The sequence below is a fragment of the Phallusia mammillata genome, chromosome 2 (assembly GCF_965637545.1).
Source record: "Phallusia mammillata chromosome 2, kaPhaMamm4.hap1.1, whole genome shotgun sequence".
Taxonomy (NCBI): Eukaryota; Metazoa; Chordata; class Ascidiacea; order Phlebobranchia; family Ascidiidae; genus Phallusia; species Phallusia mammillata.
The window spans coordinates 30,404,525-30,425,456 of NC_137253.1; the positions used below are offsets into that span (position 1 = coordinate 30,404,525).

Sequence of the window (20,932 nt, forward strand, 5' to 3'; positions counted from 1 at the left end):
GCTCGTGCAGCGACAGTGTGTAATTTTTAACAGCATGTTTCTTAAAATCATTGCTTCGAAAGAGACAACAATACTAGCTAGCTTTTTTCAACTAACTTAAGGGTCAATTACAACTGCCGAGTTAATCTTTGTTGTTGTCATGTGCGCCTTTTAATAATAGGCCTACAGTGCGTGTAACCCTCCTGTTCACTTGCGGTCAGCCCGTAAGCACAAAATATGAAGGAGTGACGTCATAAACTTTTTTAAGTAGGTACAGGCACATTCTGATGAAATCATGTCATAAACAATTTATATTCAAGTTTTAAACAATTTTGATATTATCTGCAAATGGTAATGATTCAAAAATGACGGTTTAATTATCCTTTATTATGCGTATCAGTACGCTTTTTTTTACGGTAGTACGCTCTAGTGAAGAACCGTACCACGTACCGTACCCGTACCTCAGATTTCTTGGCGTATAGGCCTCCTTCTTTTTTGTTGAAATATGCTGCGTACCGTACCGTACTGCAATCCTTGTCCTATTATTGTCAAATTTTGCTCAATCATTCCAAACTATTAACTTGGAACGTCAATACGAATTTATGCACAAAAACTTTCCCATTATATTAGCTTAATTTCGAACATCTTGCAGCACAGGTGGGGACTTACGGTATCACCACACAACAATAATCATTACACTTCGTTGTGAGTGAACAAATTTGTTTTCTTTTTGTTGCGGCTCGTTTGAAACTAAGTTTTGTGATATGCGGCTCGAGTATGAAGCATGCCTGAACACCGCAGCTATATTAATGAGCCCTTGGACGAAGGTTTTCGATTCTGACGTGTCGTTTAACTGTGGCCTAGGTATTTTTTAGGTTAGAGAGTATGAACGGTAGTTTTGTGCGGTTTGTTGCTAATCGTTTGAGTTCAAAAAGCTTTAGCATTTTATTGGTTTTGGCTATTCGGTTTAGGTTTCAAAAAGACTGCCATCCTGGGGTTTTAAATACTTGCTGGATCATTTTACTTGCAAAACTATTCCGAAACAACATGTAGAATTAATTTCACGCATAGGACGAATAAAGTTTGTTACATCACAGATAAGACAAAAAGAACGGCTTCTATATGACTTATTAGCTGTGCGGCTCTCCCAAGTCATCCTTAATCTTATCCGGCCGATGTAAAACAGTTCGATGTAAACACATCCGGCCGATGTAAACAATGTGACCTAATGTAACTAATTAAAAAACCTCTGGCATTTTGTCGGCTTTATGTTGCTAGTAGATTGTCGGTTATTGTTAAATTTACAACCGATTTTCTTCGATCTTGTCCTACAAACGCACTTAAGTTTTTTGGCGGACGAAAATTACGTATCTTACCAAATCAGATACCTGTTAAACACGAAAATTATCTCGAGAATGAAATAAAAACTAGAATACCCAAAAAGCTGCTTGTACGTGTTTTATACACGTGTCTTACACGTAACGCAAAATAGCAACCGACACCAATATTTCGTTACGAGCGCGTTTAAACACATGTAAACAAATATAAAGCGCATTTGAAATGCAATTTAGAAGATTGTGCCGCCCATCATGATATGCACAGATCTTAACAGTTGCTGAATACTAACAGAACATCACAATATTCGAAAACACATGAATCAATGTTTCTAAAAGTCTTTCTCTGTGGTACCCATCTTGGTTAATTGACATATCCATGTTCTTGGCGTCGCTTTATGTGTCACTTATCGTCGTCAACTGCCATAAGTGCAACGTTGCTGATTGTTTTTAAGTTGTCAAAAAAGTGAGAGATGTCCTTCGAATCACTCGATCTAACATCGATCCACTGCCATACAGAGAGAATTAAAATAGCCAAGCTCACTACAAGGTCAAGTAAGAACAGAACAATCACTTCTGGCAACCGCTTAATAGTGCATAAGACACAAGGTGATTCAAAAGGAATTTCACATCTGAAAATAAAAATAAACTGTGTCAGTGCAGACAAGCAAATGCGATTATTACAAACTTTGAATTAATTGTTTTCTCCTGTGTTTTTTTTTTGTTGTTGTTAATAAAACACGTTGTTATACTATTTTACTATCTAAGGATCTGTAACTTTTAAGTTTGCCCATTTACGGAATCCTTATCAACGATGATTCAAAAAGATTGTTTTAATCTTTTTTCCGTGGTTTGCACTCGTATTTACTCTCTTTTATTATCGGAAAGTAAAATTGTTACGATATTTAACTGTTTTTGGCATATTTGTTTTTAAGCCCATTTGAATGCTTTTCTAACAGGGCCATCCCTAATTCGCAGGAGTATGATACCTAAAAGATGCCGCAATTCAGAAACCTTTTTGTGTGTAAAAAAGTCAAAACACTCTACTTAGCTTTTAAGTCATAGTTGCATCCAATGGCAACTTCAGAACACTATTTTCACCTAAAGCGGTGACATCTGAATCCAATAATTTGAAAAAGAATTAAACTTTGCCCTTACCGAAATGTTTTGGAAGCTACAACGTCATTATGCACGCTGCTGAAGAACCACGTTATCAGTGAGATCAGCATTGCTAAAGCTAGAAAACTTGTGGCCAGTTGTTTTGCCGCGTACATTTTTAAAAGAAATGTGTTGTTTAGATTTTTCTTGTTGCACCAGAGATAGATCATAGTTTCAAGAAGTGGTTTGTGTATATATTTTCCCTCAGCAGAGGCAACAGGGGTGAACAGCGATAGTTTGAAAGCTGTCAATGTACAAAATGCATAGATTTGGTTTTACACCTATAATATAACGAAAATTGTTGTTTCTAAAATAACTGTTGTTTCTATGATATTTTAGCTTAAGAGGTAAAATCAAAAGTTTGGTTTTTCTTAGCGTCGAGAATTTACTAGAAACGATAAAGGGCAATAGATGATGGTAGGAAAAGTTCTCATAACACAGCATTGAAAAGAAGTTCCTGTCTTTCATCTTTCCTGCCAGAAATACATCCATAGATCCCAACTTTCTGTCGGCCTAAACAACATTGATGCGAATGACCGCCAAGATTTTTTAACAATTAAATATTGGCAACGCATGTTCTAAAACGTTTGTGGGGCGCAACAACCCTTATTGTTCGAAAATGACAATCGTGTTTAATCAATGCTATAACAATCTTGCAATAAAATTCATTTATTTGAATATTTGTTGTAAATTCGTTTCGAAGCGAAGCCTCAAAGTGGAACAAAATTTTAGGCAAAAGTAGACGGTTTGTATCTGCTTTTTTAAGCTAATGTAGTAGTGACAACTACATGGTTTAACAGATCTAACCTTCGTTTGAATACTCAAAGGCGTTTCTTCCAACGAGCTGCTTTCTGATTCTATTATTTCCAAGGTGCGTTCTTTTGGGGGGGACGTTTGCCCCACCCATTTTCTTCGACCATCTAGTGTCGTGCCTGCCTCGTCGTACGGTTCAGATTCGTAAATACCGTAACCTACCATTTGCATTTTTTCGAAGATTTTGTTCAGTAGAAGTTGCACGAACCTTAAGTGGCCAACTAGGCGCGCCCCAACACGAAAGTTCCAAAATACAAGTGGAAATGAGAACATAAAAGCCTGAAAAAAGATTTTTCATTGTGTTTTTTATGTAGTGTGTATGGAACTTTCAAATCGACTATGAAACACGTTTATAGGTAATGCTAAAACAATCGACGCAAATGACAAACTATGAGTTTGGTTAGACAATTTACTGAAACTTTTCTGAAAAAAATCATTACGACTGGTAAGACTTACCTGTACGGCCAATATGTAGGGAACTGCTTTCACAAAGTTTTTTACTTCGTCAGGCTTGTCGAGAAATTTAATTGGTGGTTTTATTGCAATGTTACAGTTTGTTGAATTAGTAATAAACTGGTGTTCGGACCAGCAGTATGTGTTCGCAAAATTGATATTTTCTCCACTGAAACCAGAATGGGCAGCGACTGGATGGCACGCTAAAGGTAGTACTACAAAAACAATTTAAAAGTACTACACAGATTTCAAGGATTGCTTGCTATTTAATATGGCAAAATAAAAATTTATCACCTTTCGCACAACAATATTTTAATTGTTTTTGTTGTTAAATTCGTAAAATTGTGAAATTATAGATTGCCTGAACAGACTATATCACAAAACAATGAACAACATGTAAAAGCATATAGAGCCAATAAATGATAAGCTGCAGCTGGTGACGAGAGATCGGCCGCATTGGCTAGTGTAGCCATTCAACGGCACTCCAGTTTGTTGGGAGCACAGGGTACAACCCCATGCATCACCTAGTCTGTGCGATGCCACAACTGGACATACAGCACAGATGAAACTGGCTCACAATGGCCAAGCAACTGCTTGGGAAGCACAGTGAAAAGGACAGTGAAAAGCATATAGGGGCTCTATATGCTTTTACATTGATACTGTGACACTGAGCCGACTTCACTGGTTCCCAAGCAGTTGCTTGGCCATTGTGAGCCAGTTTCATCTGTGCTGTATGTCCAGTTGTGGCATCGCACAGACTAGGTGATGCATGGGGTTGTACCCTGTGCTCCCAACAAACTGGAGTGCCGTTGAATGGCTACACTAGCCAATGCGGCCGATCTCTCTCGTCACTAGCTGCACTGATGAGACCTTATAGGTCGAAACAGTGTGCACTGTCTGCAGCTTATAATGAACAACATATTGGAGACAAGTGTCTTGTCTTTTCAAGACTGTTTGTCCAGTTTGCATTACTCACACAGATAGTCACCAACTTTAGCCATAACTGCGAGTAGAAGCATCATATAAACTCCCAACCATCTTATCAGTCGGTCTGTCCCCAGTTCAGTAACAATTGATCCCTCCTGATGTTTAGACGCGGTCTCCAAAGAGTCTAAAACGGTGTGTTCCATTTTGGAGACGTTTGTTTTCTACACAGGAAAAAATTCTAAAGAGTTATTCCCAAGGAAATACACCCAAATTAGCTTTTGGTAAACGGCAAAGGGAAAGGGCATGACAAGGTGCATAGTGACTCTGAAGAGGTATGCTATAACCACGGTTGTCATACCGTCCATATTTGTAAGATTTTGAATGGCAATACCTTTTAAACATTTTAAAAAAAATTCTCTTTTCCTCTAGCGTCTTTCTTTACGTCTATAATGCGTTTGCGTAACGAGGGTTTACTGTTTCAGGTCAATGACAGTCGAATCCCTACTGCACGTAAAAGTAAACCTAAGCTTACGTGAGATGCACCAAGTATTCGTAGGTCGCAACGGATTGCTTTTGGCATGAAATATGGCTTGTGCTATGTCATGGCTATACTATAAATACAAAGATTTGTTCAAAAACATTGTATTGTTTCACATGAAATATATTTTTTCTTCTGTCCCTATTGTAGAATACATGTCGATGACAAGCCTATAGCTATAAGGAATGCGGCCGAAAACGTAAAGTGATTACAATGGTAGTGTACGAAGAATGTTGTTTGTCTTAAAATCGATTCGAGCCACTAATGTTGATAGTCAGCACGATAGCCCAAAGTTTTGTAGTTTATATATCCACAGAAATCTGGATCTACATTTCCACCAAAGTGCAGAAAACTCAAAAACCGTCAATGCAAAGTTTGTTAACACACTTCTGCAGATTTTGAGAACGTACTTCATTGCCAATTATGCTAAATGATGTGCGCGCCAATAAATGACAAAACAAACGAACAATTATTCCTTGTGTCAGCGCAATCCTTACGCTATAAGCACAAAATTCATTGAGAAAAAATAATCTAAATTTCAAACTACATTAAACCAATAGTGTAGTGGTTCTTAACCGGTGGGAAATTTCCCACTAGTGGGAGATTTAATGTTTTCAGAGGGAAAATATGTAAGTCAGGTAACCGAACTCGGGCCCGATGGTCGAACACGGCTTTGAATTAATCGGCGGAAAGTTACTTTTCTAAAATTTTACCGCAACAAAATGTAAGATTAATTTTAGCAAGGCTTACAAACCAATTAAGGTCGTTTGAAAAGACTAAAGGTATCAATGACTTTGCTATTGTGTTCGAATAAAAGCGTTTCCTTTGTTGATTGTGATGCAATAAATGACTATTGCAAGCAGAGGAAACTCTTCAATATTTCAAAAACTTCATTGTCTCATGGAATAACTATTTAAACTGAATAAGATTGCAGTATACCTTTGGGGTTCCAGACCAAATCGCTTCACAAAATTATTTTATTTAAAGAATTGTTTTGTTAACGTAGGGCACAAAACATCATAACAAAAATAACAAAGGGGGAAATTCGAAGCTTGTGGTTGACTTTAGTGGGAAACCACACCAAGGAGGTTAAGAACCACTGCAATAGTGAAAAATTTCGGTAGTGGTGTACAAAGAATATTGTTTGCTTCAGAACCGATTTGGTGCAGAGCTGTTGTTACTGGCCGATTAAACAAACAACACGATACACTTACCTTGGTTTGCGGTACCGTTAGCACTTTGTACAACAATTAGACAAAGATTAATATCCTTGTTCAAATAATCTAAAAAGCGAAAGTGCTAGTTTAAGTATGGTACAATGTGCAAGATTTTACCACAATCCTTGCCGTCAAAAATAGCAACTGTAACTACAAGTCGTCCTGTGTAAAAGCATAAAGCAACCTACAGCTAAATGATGGAGAGAACCACAAATTTGGGCAAAATGAATCAATTCCGTCCCTTTTAATATGTATATATGTTACCGGTATAATATTTATAATAATTTTATTTCAGAATCATTGTTGATCAAGAGTAATAAAAAAAACAGCAGTCTGACACTCCAGAACGCTGCGTAAAACAAACACCTAATAGTACACGGTCACAACAATACTGAAAATTTTGACTGTAGCCAGCTGTTTTAATATCATGAGGAAAAAAAAACAACTCGCGCCCAACAGCGCCACAAACGTCAGCTTTGCAAAACAGCCTGTACAATTGGAAACACCAGTAAAATATCACTGCAAAAAAAACCTCCCATGCGTGAGGCAACTTTTAAAAACGTTTGCTTTAAAGCAGGGGTGGGCAACCTGCGGCCCGCGGTCCCGCATGCTGCACTTTGATTAAAGTTGTGCGGCCCGCAGAGACACTTGGATTTCAAATGTACTGGCAAACAAGTCCAACTATTATATTTTAATGAGCAGATTAGTGCGCCTGATGCTGTTTTTCTGCGACCTGGCAATATGGTAATGCGAATGTTTCTTGTAGTAAGGCATTTTTGGTATGCAACGAAGTAAAATCACCTTGTGTTATATAAAGGTGCGGCCCGCGATCCAATCATACCAGTTGTATTTGGCCCCACAGTAACTAAGCAACTAAGGTTGCATAACTAAGGTTTTTTTTGCAGTGATATTTTACCGGTTGCATTTTTGGACGTTGTCGTTGATCGTCAAACAAGGCTTGTTGCAATTGACATTTCCAGTAAACTAAACGGTTTGCGTGACGCCAGTCAATCAGCGGTGTCACGTGATGTAGCTGAGCCAACAAGTCGAAACGACAAACATATTTCGCAATACTTGGTCTAACATTATGCCTGGCAGCAATAGCTTATTTCATATTTCGCAATGTTGCACTTTGGCCAGAAAAGCTTGTATTTGAAATTACTATTTAAATGAGACGGTACAATTTCAGGTCAGAGGGTTTCAGTTAGAGATGCACCGAACCCTCCTAAAAGTTTTGGGCCGAAACCGAATGTTCACCGAATATAGGCCATGAGGCCAAAACCGAATATTCGGCCAAGAGGCCAAATAATTTCGGTCAAATCAGGCCGAACCTAAAATCCCTGTTCCATGGATGTTTTTAACTGAATCTTGTGTTGTTGGTGCGAGTGACAAATTATAACAAACTAAATCACTCTCACAATGCCGAAGCGTCACTTAACTTGTAATATTTTGCAACAACGTGGTTCGTATTTTTTTACTACAATTAAGCTTAGTTAATTTTTGATGTTTCATATTGGCGAAAATTAAGTTTAGGCATTAATTCCATGCGATCAGAAAGTCTGGTTTAAGGCGAATTAAAAAAGAGTTAGAAAAAGTCGAAACCGAAACAAGGCAAAACAGCGTTTTTAATTGAACAAAATGTTTCGACCAACCGAAGCTTCGTTGCATCACTAGTTTCAATGGATTTCATCAATTTGTTGAATAGCAAAATTTGTAGTTTGGGCCTAACTTAACCAACACACTGTAAGTGTAAGCAAGTCACGAAAATGATTTGCATGTAGGAAGTAAGGAAGTTATTCTGTGACTTTCATTGACTTTGGGCTGCTATTAGTAAGACCGTTGCCAATTTTCGGTTCAAATGTCAAACACCGTTGATAAAAACTAATCGGCATGTAGACTAGATAGAATTCTTTAGAAAAAAAATATGTTTTACAGAACTCAAACATCTAGCGTTCCCGAGTACTCAAACATCTGGCGTTCCCGAGATTGGAGTCACCTAGTGACAATAATGGGAAGCGCTGCTTGTTAAAGCAAAATTTTTTTTTTCATAGTACTTTCTCTAATTTGACTGGAAATAATTAAAACTACCCTTCCAAAAAAATGTTGACTACTGTGTCATTTGGTGTTTGCTATATCTGCTTTGTCTGCTTTGCCCCAAAACAGTTTTTTTTTTCAAAGTTTTCTCGTAAGTTACCCAATATCGTATTACCATGACATATGACATGCTTCCCGCATTTTAATCTTGTTTTACATACTGCTAAATTTAGCAGCCATCTGTTTGCAGAATAAACTTTGGCGCCAATTGTTTAGACGGCTTTTGTTGTTTTTATTTTATGTTTTAACAGTTATGATCAGATTAGGGATAATTGAATGAATGGGTGTAGAGCAGTGGTCTTCAACCTTTTTTATAGGCGACCCCAATTTAAGGGAAAATGAAATCAGAATTTCCATGCGACCCCATTTTTTTAACACTGAGAAAAATGTGTTTAGTAATGCTGAACCGAAAGAACAATTACACAAACTGTGCATCATTACAAACAAATATGGCGATACAAAAGTATTACGAAAACAGTTTTTAAGGCGTTTCGTTTAAGACATAAACCGAATTTTCGGAACACAAACTTGTCAAATTGTTCAACATTTAGGTTGCACTGTTACTGAGATGGTTGCGCCTGTATACTGTCCACAAATTTTTGAAGCAACGACTTGGCTTTGCGCAAGCTTAACCACATGTCATGCTTCACTTCCAATCGAATACGATGTTTTGTTTTTAATACACTCATTGCACTAAATCCTGCTTCACACAGCCACGTGGTTGAAAACGGGATTAGAAAAATTTGGTAGGCTATAGTTGGGCACGTTACATAAATAACTATTCACTCGTTCTGGTGTCACCTTAAAAAATACAAACTTATAGTGTTGAGTCATAATACACGTTGTCGAAACCCATTGTTACGCGATAAAGGCATTTTCTGTTTTTCCACTACCACGATTTAATTGCAACAGGAGGTAGCAAGCTGTACCACAAAACAAGAGCAAAAGTTGCGATCTAAAAGAACACAATATTAGTTTCATTTTCTGTATTAGTTACATCAAATTTCACAATATTAGTTACATCAAATTTTAAATGCAATAAATTAAATTTGGCGACTTATTGCGACCCCAGAAAAAGTTTAGGCGACCCCACTTGGGGTCGCGACCCATAGGTTGACGACCACTGGTGTAGAGGATGTGGTAATATTTTTGTGCACAAATTTTTCTTACTGTGCATGTTCAGCTTCATGCAATTCTTGGAACTGTTTTAAAGTAATAATGGTGGACAAATTTCTCTCTTCGCTGGGGGCTCTAGACACTTATTTCCGTTTGTTTTATAACCGGCGATAATGGCGGTAAACTTGAACCCACTTTGTTGTGAAAAAGTTTGCACTTGTAATTGTAATAGCCTATCCAATTAGAAAGAATTATTTTGAAATTCCAATTTCGAGGTTTAGTGCAACTGCAAAACTACAGTACAAGCAGATCAAAACATAGGGAATAATGTACCAGGACCAGAATATTTGACTGTGGAACTTTTCACCAGCACAAATTGAGCGCACACACTGGCAATGTGCTGATATTTGGAAAACTAACAAAAAGATATGAATCTAAAGTTTCGTCATAATATTATAGACACATAAGCTTGCTTTTTGTTTTAGAAAACTATAGATCAACACAATACCGTTTTTTCTGTGTTGTTAACATAATCCCTAAAAGTACAAGTAAGTGGATAGTTTTGAAACTGTTTCTTACCAATGACCAATACAAAAGTGATTTATCTGCCTATAATTAATTGTGAACAGTTTAGAATAACTATTATGTATAGTATTGTGTCATAAGAACAGTGCTATGGTCCTTTGGGTTGGTTAATTTAACCTTCGACTAAAAAATTTTGACTCCTTGTTAATAGTAATGACAAACATATGCTGGATTTAAATCTTTTTTTGTCATCAACTGTATAAGTAAAAAGTCAGTAGTAACCTATAAGTTATTAATGTAATAAAATATATTTTGTATAAGTTATAAATTCTTTTACCTAATTACATGACAGAGTCAGTGGAAGTGAAGCAATGTTTACCGCCTTTGACTTTGCAGCCCTGCATAACAGTAGTATATTATAATAATATATTATTATATATATCATGTATACATCAAAAATGTACACTGGTTTATATAGTTGTCAGAAGTAACATGATTATTTATCATAAAATGTTTCTTTTATTTTTAGTCAAAAATGTAGCCAGATGTATACACAGCAAATACAAAACTATATGAAACTATGCTAACTGTATGTATGTATACACAGGAATTACAAACAGTGTATGGTGTGGAACCAGAACGAATTGGCTAATGGTGAGGGTTTTATTTTAAAGTCTCTGATGACAAGATATTTTCACTGTATAACAGCAAGTAGAACTGTAGGTAAGTTTTGTGTATCTGTGTGAATTGTTGTTGGTATGTTTCTTGAAATTTTTCCCTGAAAATAGGATTTTTGATTTTGATGAAACTTTATTGACTGATGTAACTAGGAAAAAGCATAAGCTCAAGTCATGCTCTATCAAAATTGCAGCATGAACAATGAGGCATCTGGTATCAAGGATGCATTACATGAGATTGCATCGTGAACCAATTCAACTTGCTTCTATGAATGACAATGCCAATCATGGAAAAAATGAAAGTGTAAGAAGATGACTTAGGTTCCTACTGTGCATTTCGTCATGTTCCTAATACGGTTGGTAAGTGACCTTGCAAATACAATTGTATGTTAACCGATACATTGGTAACCAATTCTTCATTTCAGATGTACTTTTTGTTGACCTGGAACAATAATATGATGATGAGAAACATGGGTCAGCTCAACAGACAGCAGTTCATGTTATTGTGTCATTGTATTTGATACTTGCATGGCTTACAATACAATATGAAGTTACATTTAAAAAATTAGATGCAAATTTCTACTTTTGTCTTCATAACAGACCAATATCATTTTCTAATAAATTTTCATTCAACAACGTTTCATAAATACGCAATATAATGTTTGTTACGGTATTTTATATTTCTATTTTCTGCCTGCAACCATGCCAGTTTGTGCCATTTCTCTCCTTTTTAGATTTGATAATTTCTAGTTGTACTGTTTGGTTGACAATTTTCTGCTGCCTATGTTTCCTGGCAAAAGTTTGCAGTTTACACCACAAAACTTATTTATGTTATGTAATAATTTAAACCAGTTTGTTTTTTCAAGATGGATGCTAAATGACCTAAACATAACAAATTAAAACAACTTTCTATTTCAGAAAATATTTAAGCATGTTATAATGTGTCTTTACATAAATAATTTGTTGTAAAAACACTGATTGCTATTGTCTTGGTGCTTAAGTGGGGAGTATTTTTTTGGTTTTTGAAGGTCATCTAACTAATTTATCGCCCATTGCAGTGGCTGCATCGTTCAGTATTGGGACACAGCCAGTGAGACCAAAACCCTAGCTTTATACATGTATACAACGGTCCCCATTTAAGCTTTATTTAGGGGCCTTCAATAAAATGTGATCGCCTTTGCTACTAACACAAAAACTCATACGTCAGGCCTATGGGATTCAGCAATCATTGCCATAGCAAAAGCCTAAGCTCCATTGCGCCACTTTTTGAAAATCAGCAGGCCCGGTCAGTGAGTTCCTGTGTTGGTAGCTCCACCGGGCTGACTGGCCTGATTCCGGCCGCACTGTTTCCTAAAGTATTTTCCGATTGTCCGCGATTGGGAAAGGCCAGACTTGGTGAGAATTGGGTTAGGATAGGGCAGGGGTGCATGGGCGTCCGCAGGAAAAAATAAAGGGGAGAGCAAACTATCGTCACATCGCCGTTCGATAAACGGTATTTCCGAACAAAAATCATCTGACAGTGATACTCCTTCTTACCAATCCCAATGTAGCAAAGTAGTGCAATAAACACAATATTAACTATTACTGAAATATGTGGTAGGTTGGCAAACGATTTTTAACGGAAGTAGGATTTACATACACGAACCTTATCAGATGTAACAACAGATACAGTGAAGGTATCACATAATGGCTTTTTGACACATCCACCAATGACGTAATAATATGCTTGTTACCGAGCTATTGTTTAGTAATAATGTTCGATTCATTTAATCTGTTGTAAAACCTCATCCTGTTCTCTTACAGTTACAGCTTGTATTCGGTGCGTTTAACAGGGTGGAGACCCACGACGTCTTCAGTTTACGTTCCAGGAATAGTTTTTGTATAACACTGTGTGAATGTTGATGGTGTTTTGTTTTAAGATGCGAATTTTGCGACCGTTTGCGTTTTTTTTTTCCAGGGGGGGGGGGGGGGGCACGCGCCCCCCCCCTCCCCTTGTCCCCCGCTGCGGACGCCCATGTAGGGGTGGCCAAACTTTTTAGTGTAAGGACCGCATTCAAAAGTTCTCAACTTTATGGGGCCGCATAGCATATTTTACACAAAATATTAACATAGTACGTTTTCAGCTAATTGCAAATGCGTTTGTTGTTACTTTATTGATCGTAGAAACATTGGTTAAAACGCAACAATTGTAATTGTTTCAAAATAGAGTTGCAACATAGGCTAGACCACGTTTTTTGTTAATTAATTCCTTGCGCCAACATTAAACAATGCGAGCCGCTAATAGCATCCATCTTTAGGTGTTGTGCGGGTCTGTGTTAACGATTTCAAAGCCGTGTTTAATGTCCGTTTGCATTGTACTGCAACGACCTAAACTTGATCCAAAGTGACCAAAGTTTTGGCGTCAACAGTGCACAGTGGATTTGAAAACGTGAATCGCTTTTACTTTTATTCCCCGGCGTAACAAATTATCGAAAAACTAAATTGTTGTTTCGGCAAATCGTCTATTCAGTAACATGCGTTTTCTACAGCAACCTTCCGAAACCAAGCGATGAAATTGTGTCAAGTGCCTAATTTGCAAAATAAAGTGGCAGAAACAACAGGATAAAAGTATCTGTGCACGTAAAAAGTGTATCTATGTTTAGACCCAATGTTTGGCTCGGATACTGCACATAATATAGGCATCGGCAAGTCGCACCCTGGTATCTTATGTTTCTTCGTCAAATTTCATAAAATTTGCCGGGCCGCATGCGACCCGCGGGCCGTAGTTTATCCACCCCTAGGTTAGGGCCAGGGTTAGAATCAGTCCGAAAATATAGTGTGAGGCATGACACGTTGCAAGTAGAAAAGGCATGTGACGTATTGTGCGGTTCGATTACGCGTGGATGAATAACGAAATTAGGGAAAACTCGCCACGAGGGAATAAATAAGTAGTGCTCAGTAGTTAAAACGTTCTTGATGTTCCCTCCTAAAAAAAACAGCTACGCAGACCACAGTTTTGGAACGGCTACGATAGGGCTTATGGCTGTGGGTCCATCGCGTGTTCTTTTCAATGTTATCCGGTTCGCTGTGGTGGCCCCTAATGTAACCAATTCAAAAAACCTCCGACAATTTGTCGGCTTGATGTCGCAAGTGGGTTGTCGGTTATCGTTAAATTAACAACCATTTTGCCTTATCGCGTCTAACAAGCGCACTTACTTTTTCGGATGAATAGGAGAAAGATTCTCCAGGTTACCCATTTAATACGAAAAATCAGTAACAAATAAAATAAAACGGAATTACCCTAAAGTTGCACAAGTGTTTGAGTTTCCAGTTGACTTTGCAAAAAAATGGCATTCGCGAGCTACGATTCAAAATGAACACGAAATCTTACGCTCGTAGTGCATTTAAATGACTTAATGGTTATTCAACCCTGTACTAATGGATGCAGCGCGTAAAATCTGCCTCGGTTGTTCTGTATTTTTCCAAAAGCAGCTGTTTGTGTTACGTGGCAATGAGAACTCAGTTTAGTATAATATACTTCATTCTAAAATACTGTTATTACTAATACCCACAACTGCGTTTTAAGGATGCAGGAAACAGATTTGATTTGAATAGATGCTCTTTTCCATTATAGTATCATAGTTGTTCAAGCGCCACAATGCGACTGCATCAAATTTATCACTGACAATGATTGAATAAACAAAAAGCAAGGGAAACAGGATTGACAGGAATATGCAAATTGTTGAATTGTTTTGTTAATGATTTAGAGAAACAGGAGACAGGTAATAAACCAGACAATGTGTGATGAGGATATTTTTGTTTAAAATAGCGGAAATATCTCCTTTATAAACACCATGTTTTTTTTCAGTTTTGTTTGACAGTAACAATCCAGATGGGTTATTAATACAGCTTAACTATAGCGTCTAAACTGCAAAGAGGTGTTTTTTGACAGATTGAAACATCGACTATGTATACTAATTAATGTAGCCTACTGTGCGCTTTTTGCTGCCCAATTTTTTTTAACATATGTTTTGCAATAAAAGAAAATTACAACAATCTTGGACCGTCTTTTCTGTACTATATATAATATGCATTGCTGACTTTGACTGTTTTCGTAACTTTTTGGTGTTAGAAATAGGATTTCCAAGTAAGTTATTAACTGTATTGGAGCTGCACTGAAACATGGGAAGTGTTTATGGAATCGTTATGCGCAGAGGTAAGTTTGTGAATTTCTTCAAATTTTTGCACTTCATCGTTAAACTTGTTCTTTGACAGGCAGTTTTGCTAAAATTCGGTAAACCTCGGGTAATCCGGACCCGACTCAGCAAGTATTCTTACCATAAACCCAAATTGCTGTAACAGCACCATAAACACCTATGCTCTTTTGGGCCACCTACCAGAAGTTCCCAGGTCGAGCCAAAGGTGAAGCTCAGTGTTAGTAGCTCTACCCCACTGGAATGATCACGGTGCGCCACACTGTGATATTTAATCGTATCACATTTCCTATATGCGTCAATAAATTATCACATTTATCCCGACCATAAACTACCCAAGCAATAAACTTTGTAGTGAATCGAAACCAAAGAGCCAATCAGCTGGCTCGGACAGGTCATGTGATTTGACAAAGGGTCATTAGCAAAAGATGTGTTTATTCATCTTAAAGTAAAAGTTTGTGAGTTTATATATATAGACTCAAAACCCGCGGGTCAGGATTCAAAATAGAAAAATGGTAGGTTTGAAACTCGAAACAACTGTAAAAGAGATTTAGTAACCTTTGACAAGGAGCTGCTTTTATTAACCACCAACCTGTGAAGAACTTTTTTAATTTTTATTTCTATAGTCACATAAAATGCAAATAATTTAATTAAAACCGAGGAACCTGGTTTGCGATTTAGTTAAGCCATAAAACTAAAGGGTAACTGAAAATACATTAAATGATATGTTTATGTGCAGTTTGTAAGTATGCTTCTCGTTGGGTGGCGCTAGTGGGTAGTTAAAACGAATTTTAAAACATTTTGTCGATTGCGTCAATCCTACGCATTAGCACATTGCTTACTATTGTGTGTATAAATACATGAAAGAGGAACGTTAAGGCTCGGTCTTGACTTTGAATAAAACGAGCTTGATTTGGGCCTGACGGCCACAGTGGTGACGTTATTATTTAAAATTAACATTAAGGCCTAATAATGGCTTTATTTTTAGAAAAAATCAGAATCGTGCATGCTTGCTTACAACTCTTGTTTATGCTTTGCTAGATTGCACCTAATTTATCCATTCCTATCGACCGAAATAATACAGGGATCTTGTTTTCTCCACACATTAAAAGTAATGGTATTTATCTATCTAGGCAATAAAAGTATAAACTCTATTTTCGTTTAAATATTTTTGAAAGCTGGGAACCAATCAGCAACCTCGATCATGTCACGTGATTTAACCAACGACGTCCTTTCCACCTACATACTCTTTTCACATTTGATATTTGTGCATGTTGGTGCAACAGATGGTTATGTTACAAAAAACGCAGCATTGAGCTGTTAATTACTTTGCCAACTTTGCTGTTAACTATTAAACATTTCCACTAAACCACTTTAGGTGACTAAAAATCATTAATGTTGAAACAACGATCATGCTTTTGATCAGGGATCAGAGTAAACGGGGCCGAAATTGGAAACCGAACCCGAATCGTTTTTGAGAAACCCGTTGTTAAATCAGCAACTTGCGGAAAAGCTGATTACCTCACACAAAGACGCTTGTTACACCAACTTCGCAATAAACTTTTGATTTTCCACGCAGTCACAATACACCACAACGAAAGCAAAGTTTTATACATATGATGGGGTGACGTAATAAGTAGAAATATTTTTTTCTTGGTGGCTGGGTTAGAGTTTGGATTTAGAGTTTGGAGTGCAGCAGCTTCAAAAAAATCCTTTTACAAGCGGAACTGCTCAGGCAACTGCCCCGCCAATTGTCCTCTGCAGGGCGTTACGTGTAGAAAAGGTGTTCAGCTTTGCTTACTCCTGTGGATTTTTTCCTGGGTGAAGTTCTACATCGTGTGGTTTAAAGTGTAGTTTGTGTTTTTTCATATCTAAGTTTTCTGTTATTGACATGAGAAAAACATGAAAAAAAGTAAAGCATCAAATCAAAACAGTCACTGTGCAAGCTAAGCCCAAATATCAACTATCCCCTAAACTTGCCCCGTTTAGCCACGTCGCTCCAGTATTTCGCCACAGCGACAAAACGTAGAATTTTAAGTATTGTAACATAATGCAGCGAAGCCAAGACTTTATGTAACACGTTTTACTTTACCACAATACAATATGACACCACAAGGTCGTTTCAGTTCATTTGCGATTGGAAGAAGCATTCCAAAACAGTTCATTAATTCTGTACCCACTTCTTAACAAACTGTGGAGGATATTTACCAATTTCCTATCGCGCAGCCGCTAAAGTTTATGAAGTTCGTTTTGGTGGTTCGTTTGAGTTTTCCGCCTCCTAAAACCGGTGAATAAAACGCCTCTTTCCAAAATGCCCGCGTTGACATCCAAGAACTACTGGCGGTCATATCGGTTTATTTCGTCGTTTAGAATTTAACTTATACTTGTAAGTTATGAATCTTATGTTGTCGAATTTGGTATGTTATGAACTCGTATACACTGCACATCGTTGGGTGAGTTGGGAGATATAAAAGCGGAAATGGTGTGTGGAAAACCCGGGGGAAGGAAGCAAACACAGAGAGGGACAAAAGCAAAGCGGGTTCATATGTGGTGAATTTAAGCTAAAACAGAAAAAGACAGGCATTTCTTTGCTATATAAACCGGGAAAATTTACTTAGATATTAGGGAAAACTTGTGATTTTAACATTTTGTTGGAAGACAAGAAAGATTTTTAAGATTTTAGAAGTCTACGACGTTTGTTATTTTTATGACTTTTTTCTGTGTAGTAATGGACTTACCTTGGTACCAAAAAACGTATTTTAAATAATTTTAATTTTAACCAAATATATTTTTTTCTTTCCTTCAAGTCAGGTATATAATTTCTAACTTTTCCAATCAAAACGAGAAGCATGCCTCAATATCCTGTTTTCCGACAACGTAAGTGTTTTGATGTTGCGTAGCGTATGGATTTTTTTCTAATGTAAGCATGTCGTCAAAACCTGAGAGTATTGTTCAAACATTTATAGTCAGTTAGCGTTTTTACGGTTTTTTGTTCATTGAAAGCGCTTTTTGTGCAGTTGAAAAAGGCGGATTCCAAAGAGCCGGCCAAATATCACCCGTAAATATGAAGGAGGACGTTTCTATGCCCGATCCTTCCAAAGTGGCTGAAAAAGTCGCATCAGCAGTCAAAACCATACTAGGAGGAACCTACGAAGGAAGTAAGGCCACAGACTATATGATAGTTAAACAAATCATATGTTGGTTGTTTTTCCATTTTTCTGCAATATAAACCAGTTCTGTAAACAGGACGGAACAAAAAAACGTAAGCCCGAAACCCGACCCGATCCTGATTTTTGTTTTTAAAAACTTCGTATCAGATACTCGAATTTGGAAACTAAAAAAATTCAGTTTTTATTAAAACTTAAACCCGAATCTGGATGTTTGTGAAATCAGTGACCATTGCTTTCAGGGGTGTAAAACAAAACCGATATAGGCTTACTACCTCTATCCACGATATACCCATGAGAGGCATACGCCAAAGCGTCCTATGTGGCTTGGAGAACCGGTTTCAAAACTTAGTTTGTTATAATTCTTTTCAGAACTCTTCTTCAGTGACCAAGATCCTACTATAAACTTGAGCGGGGATGAGATTGTTGCTGACAATATGTACAAACTCAGAAACTTGGTTAATGAACAAGTGAAGGATGTCTATTTCTACAACAATGCCAAAGAAGACAAGTAGCATCCCAATCAACTTATGCTATGTGTATTTATCATATATTGAGTATCATATGACACATCAATAAGCAGTTCCTCGATTAAACCAGAAAATAAATCAACTTGATGACCTTGAATTGTGTCTTTTTGTGAAAGACCCTGTTAACATATAAATGTGTCTCGAGACACCTAAGAAAAGAATTAAAACTTGTGATTATGGAATCGAAGGGAATGTAGGAAATAAAATTTAGCCAAACGTATAATCAAAAAAGTTGAAATTTAAACTTTTACGCGCTTTTTTAAAACGTCTTACCTACAAAACCAATTGCGACTAATATTTTTTTGTCTATTTTTTACAAAACAAATTTTATGGGCACGCGTGTCTCTTGGTACAAAACAAAGTCGTTTTTACTAAACTGAATCAACAAATCCTTACAAGGTTAGAGAGCATAATTGTATAAAACATTGATTCTTAAATTTTTTGTGACCCCTTTTGCGAGGTTTTCTAACACAACGCGACCCCTTTGAAAACACACCTAGGAAGTTTTGCTACGGCTTCTTGCTGTACTGAAAACTCCTAAAATTATGGTTATGGCTCGTGTTACAAAAACCTTTTCAATATTTCGTGCTTTTTATATTTTAATAAAGCCAAAAACACAATAATGGAATTAAATATTTGCAAATGCTGTTGCACCTATTCTAAATCAAACTGTTGTGTGAGATATTATGCTAAAAAGAATAAGTACGAAATCTTCCCGTTGAGTTGCGTCTTCACGACCCCTCAAATATGCTTGGCGACCCCCCAAGTTAAGAAACACTTGTATAATACAACCCCGTCTCGCATGGTTAGTTTCAATCACGTAGTTGATCAATCAAAACTTACAGCTCAGAACAGGCGTGACAATAAAATTAATAACACTATAGTTAGAATTTATTGTCCTAATAGATATACCTGCGAAAATTTCCGGAAGGGAAACATGACAAGGGATTTTTTTCATTTGAATGCGTTAACTAACACAGCGTGACTTTCAATTGCCACACGACAAAACACATAAAAACTGTTGGGCCTGCGTAACAAATAAGTTTTAATTACAAGACAATATCTTTCGGGTTAATGTTCTGTGACAGCACGAGCTCCGATAAAGTTACAAAACATAAATTTTCAATTTTTAACGATTTAAAGAACGTGTTTCAATTCAAATGTGCACGTGAACAACATTATGTACAACTAAAAATGTGCAAAAACGAGTTTGCTCCTTCAGCAGTTTTATTTTAAATCATCGACGTTTGGACATATCTTACGAGACGCCTTCATCAGGTTATTGGCATATCTTGAAAGACAAATTTCTTATAAAGCGACAAAAGCATCCAATAATAGCGATAACAAGCTTGTGCGACGAACGCACCGTTCTTTCTAGTAGATTTGTTTTGATAAAACCTTGGTTTTCTGGTCTCGAAGCATCTAATTGGCGGAGCCGTTTAACTACAGGGTCTCATGTACCCAGCGCAATTCCGTTTGAAGCAATTTTGGGTCTGTGGTCAAACGACGGGCCTATATTATTTAAGTGCATTGACAACAGCTCTCTAAGTTAATTACAACATTAGTTTTTTTACTGACCCGGCAGATGCAAACGCGACAAGCACATGTGTGGTATATGTGCTAACCGAGTGGAGAGTGTGTCAAACTTTACATCCGCGAGACGGATAAAAGTTTAAACACGCGCCGGAAAGGCATGTGGCCAAAAATGATGCAAAGAAACTTGCATTGACAAACTATGTCACCACACACAATAATAGCATTAACCTTGCTTAAACGTTGTCGAGGGAACCGATCATACCACAAGCAAGGTTTCCTATAATCTTGGAATTTCTTTGCCTCACAATTTCAACTACAAAGAATTTTCACCAACGCAGGAAGTTCTGCGCCTAACAACTCGTAAAAGTGCGGAAATTTTTAACCACTTTTCAAAATTACGTCTCACAGCTGCAAAGCTGCCGCAGAAAATGTGTACGTTGTTTACAGACTACAAGTGCCAGGTATGGTTTGCCCCCAAAACCCGGCTATTACAGCTTAAGTAAACTTTAAAAAAATATCAAGCTGTACTTTCATACAAGACTGATTCGTATTCTGTTACGTCATCAAGTTATTAGAGTTGGCTCCGTGATACATTCGCCCACATCAAGCCTACACACATTGAACGTAGGTGACACCGACAATATGAAGTAACCAGTTAATATTTACGAAAATTAT

The 20,932-nt window shown here is 37.1% G+C and overlaps 1 protein-coding gene and 1 long non-coding RNA gene across 5 annotated transcripts; one reads left to right on the top strand and one right to left on the bottom strand.

Moving 5' to 3' along the window:
- Nucleotides 1–1,716: 1,716 nt before the first annotated feature.
- On the bottom strand, nucleotides 1,717–4,867 carry LOC145213285 (uncharacterized). The gene is made up of 6 exons (XM_080081514.1): nucleotides 4,714–4,867; nucleotides 3,741–3,952; nucleotides 3,279–3,563; nucleotides 2,861–2,984; nucleotides 2,472–2,715; nucleotides 1,717–1,945 (listed from the first exon to the last, which is right to left on the bottom strand). The coding sequence occupies exons 1-6, from the start codon at nucleotides 4,865–4,867 to the stop codon at nucleotides 1,717–1,719; spliced, it is 1,248 nt and encodes a 415-aa protein (XP_079937640.1).
- Nucleotides 4,868–9,561: 4,694 nt separating this feature from the next.
- On the top strand, nucleotides 9,562–12,185 carry LOC145213929 (uncharacterized). Of its 4 annotated transcripts, none has more exons than XR_013856926.1 (4): nucleotides 9,562–10,177; nucleotides 10,762–10,877; nucleotides 10,985–11,191; nucleotides 11,257–12,185. It is a non-coding gene; the product is annotated as an uncharacterized LOC145213929 (long non-coding RNA). The 4 variants fall into 4 exon arrangements; XR_013856928.1 differs by having other exon boundaries at nucleotides 9,793–9,808; nucleotides 9,875–10,877; XR_013856925.1 differs by having other exon boundaries at nucleotides 9,562–10,877.
- The last annotated feature ends 8,747 nt before the right edge of the window (nucleotides 12,186–20,932 follow it).

Excerpts from the sequence above, each read along its gene's own strand:
- LOC145213285 (XM_080081514.1), bottom strand. The coding sequence starts at position 4,867 with ATGGAACACACCGTTTTAGACTCTTTGGAGACCGCGTCTAAACATCAG. Across the intron at positions 2,716-2,860 it reads ATTGCCCTTTATCGTTTCTA|CTTTCAAACTATCGCTGTTC; the intron begins GTAAATTCTCGA and ends GTACATTGACAG. Across the intron at positions 1,946-2,471 it reads GTAGCTTCCAAAACATTTCG|ATGTGAAATTCCTTTTGAAT; the intron begins GTAAGGGCAAAG and ends TTTTATTTTCAG.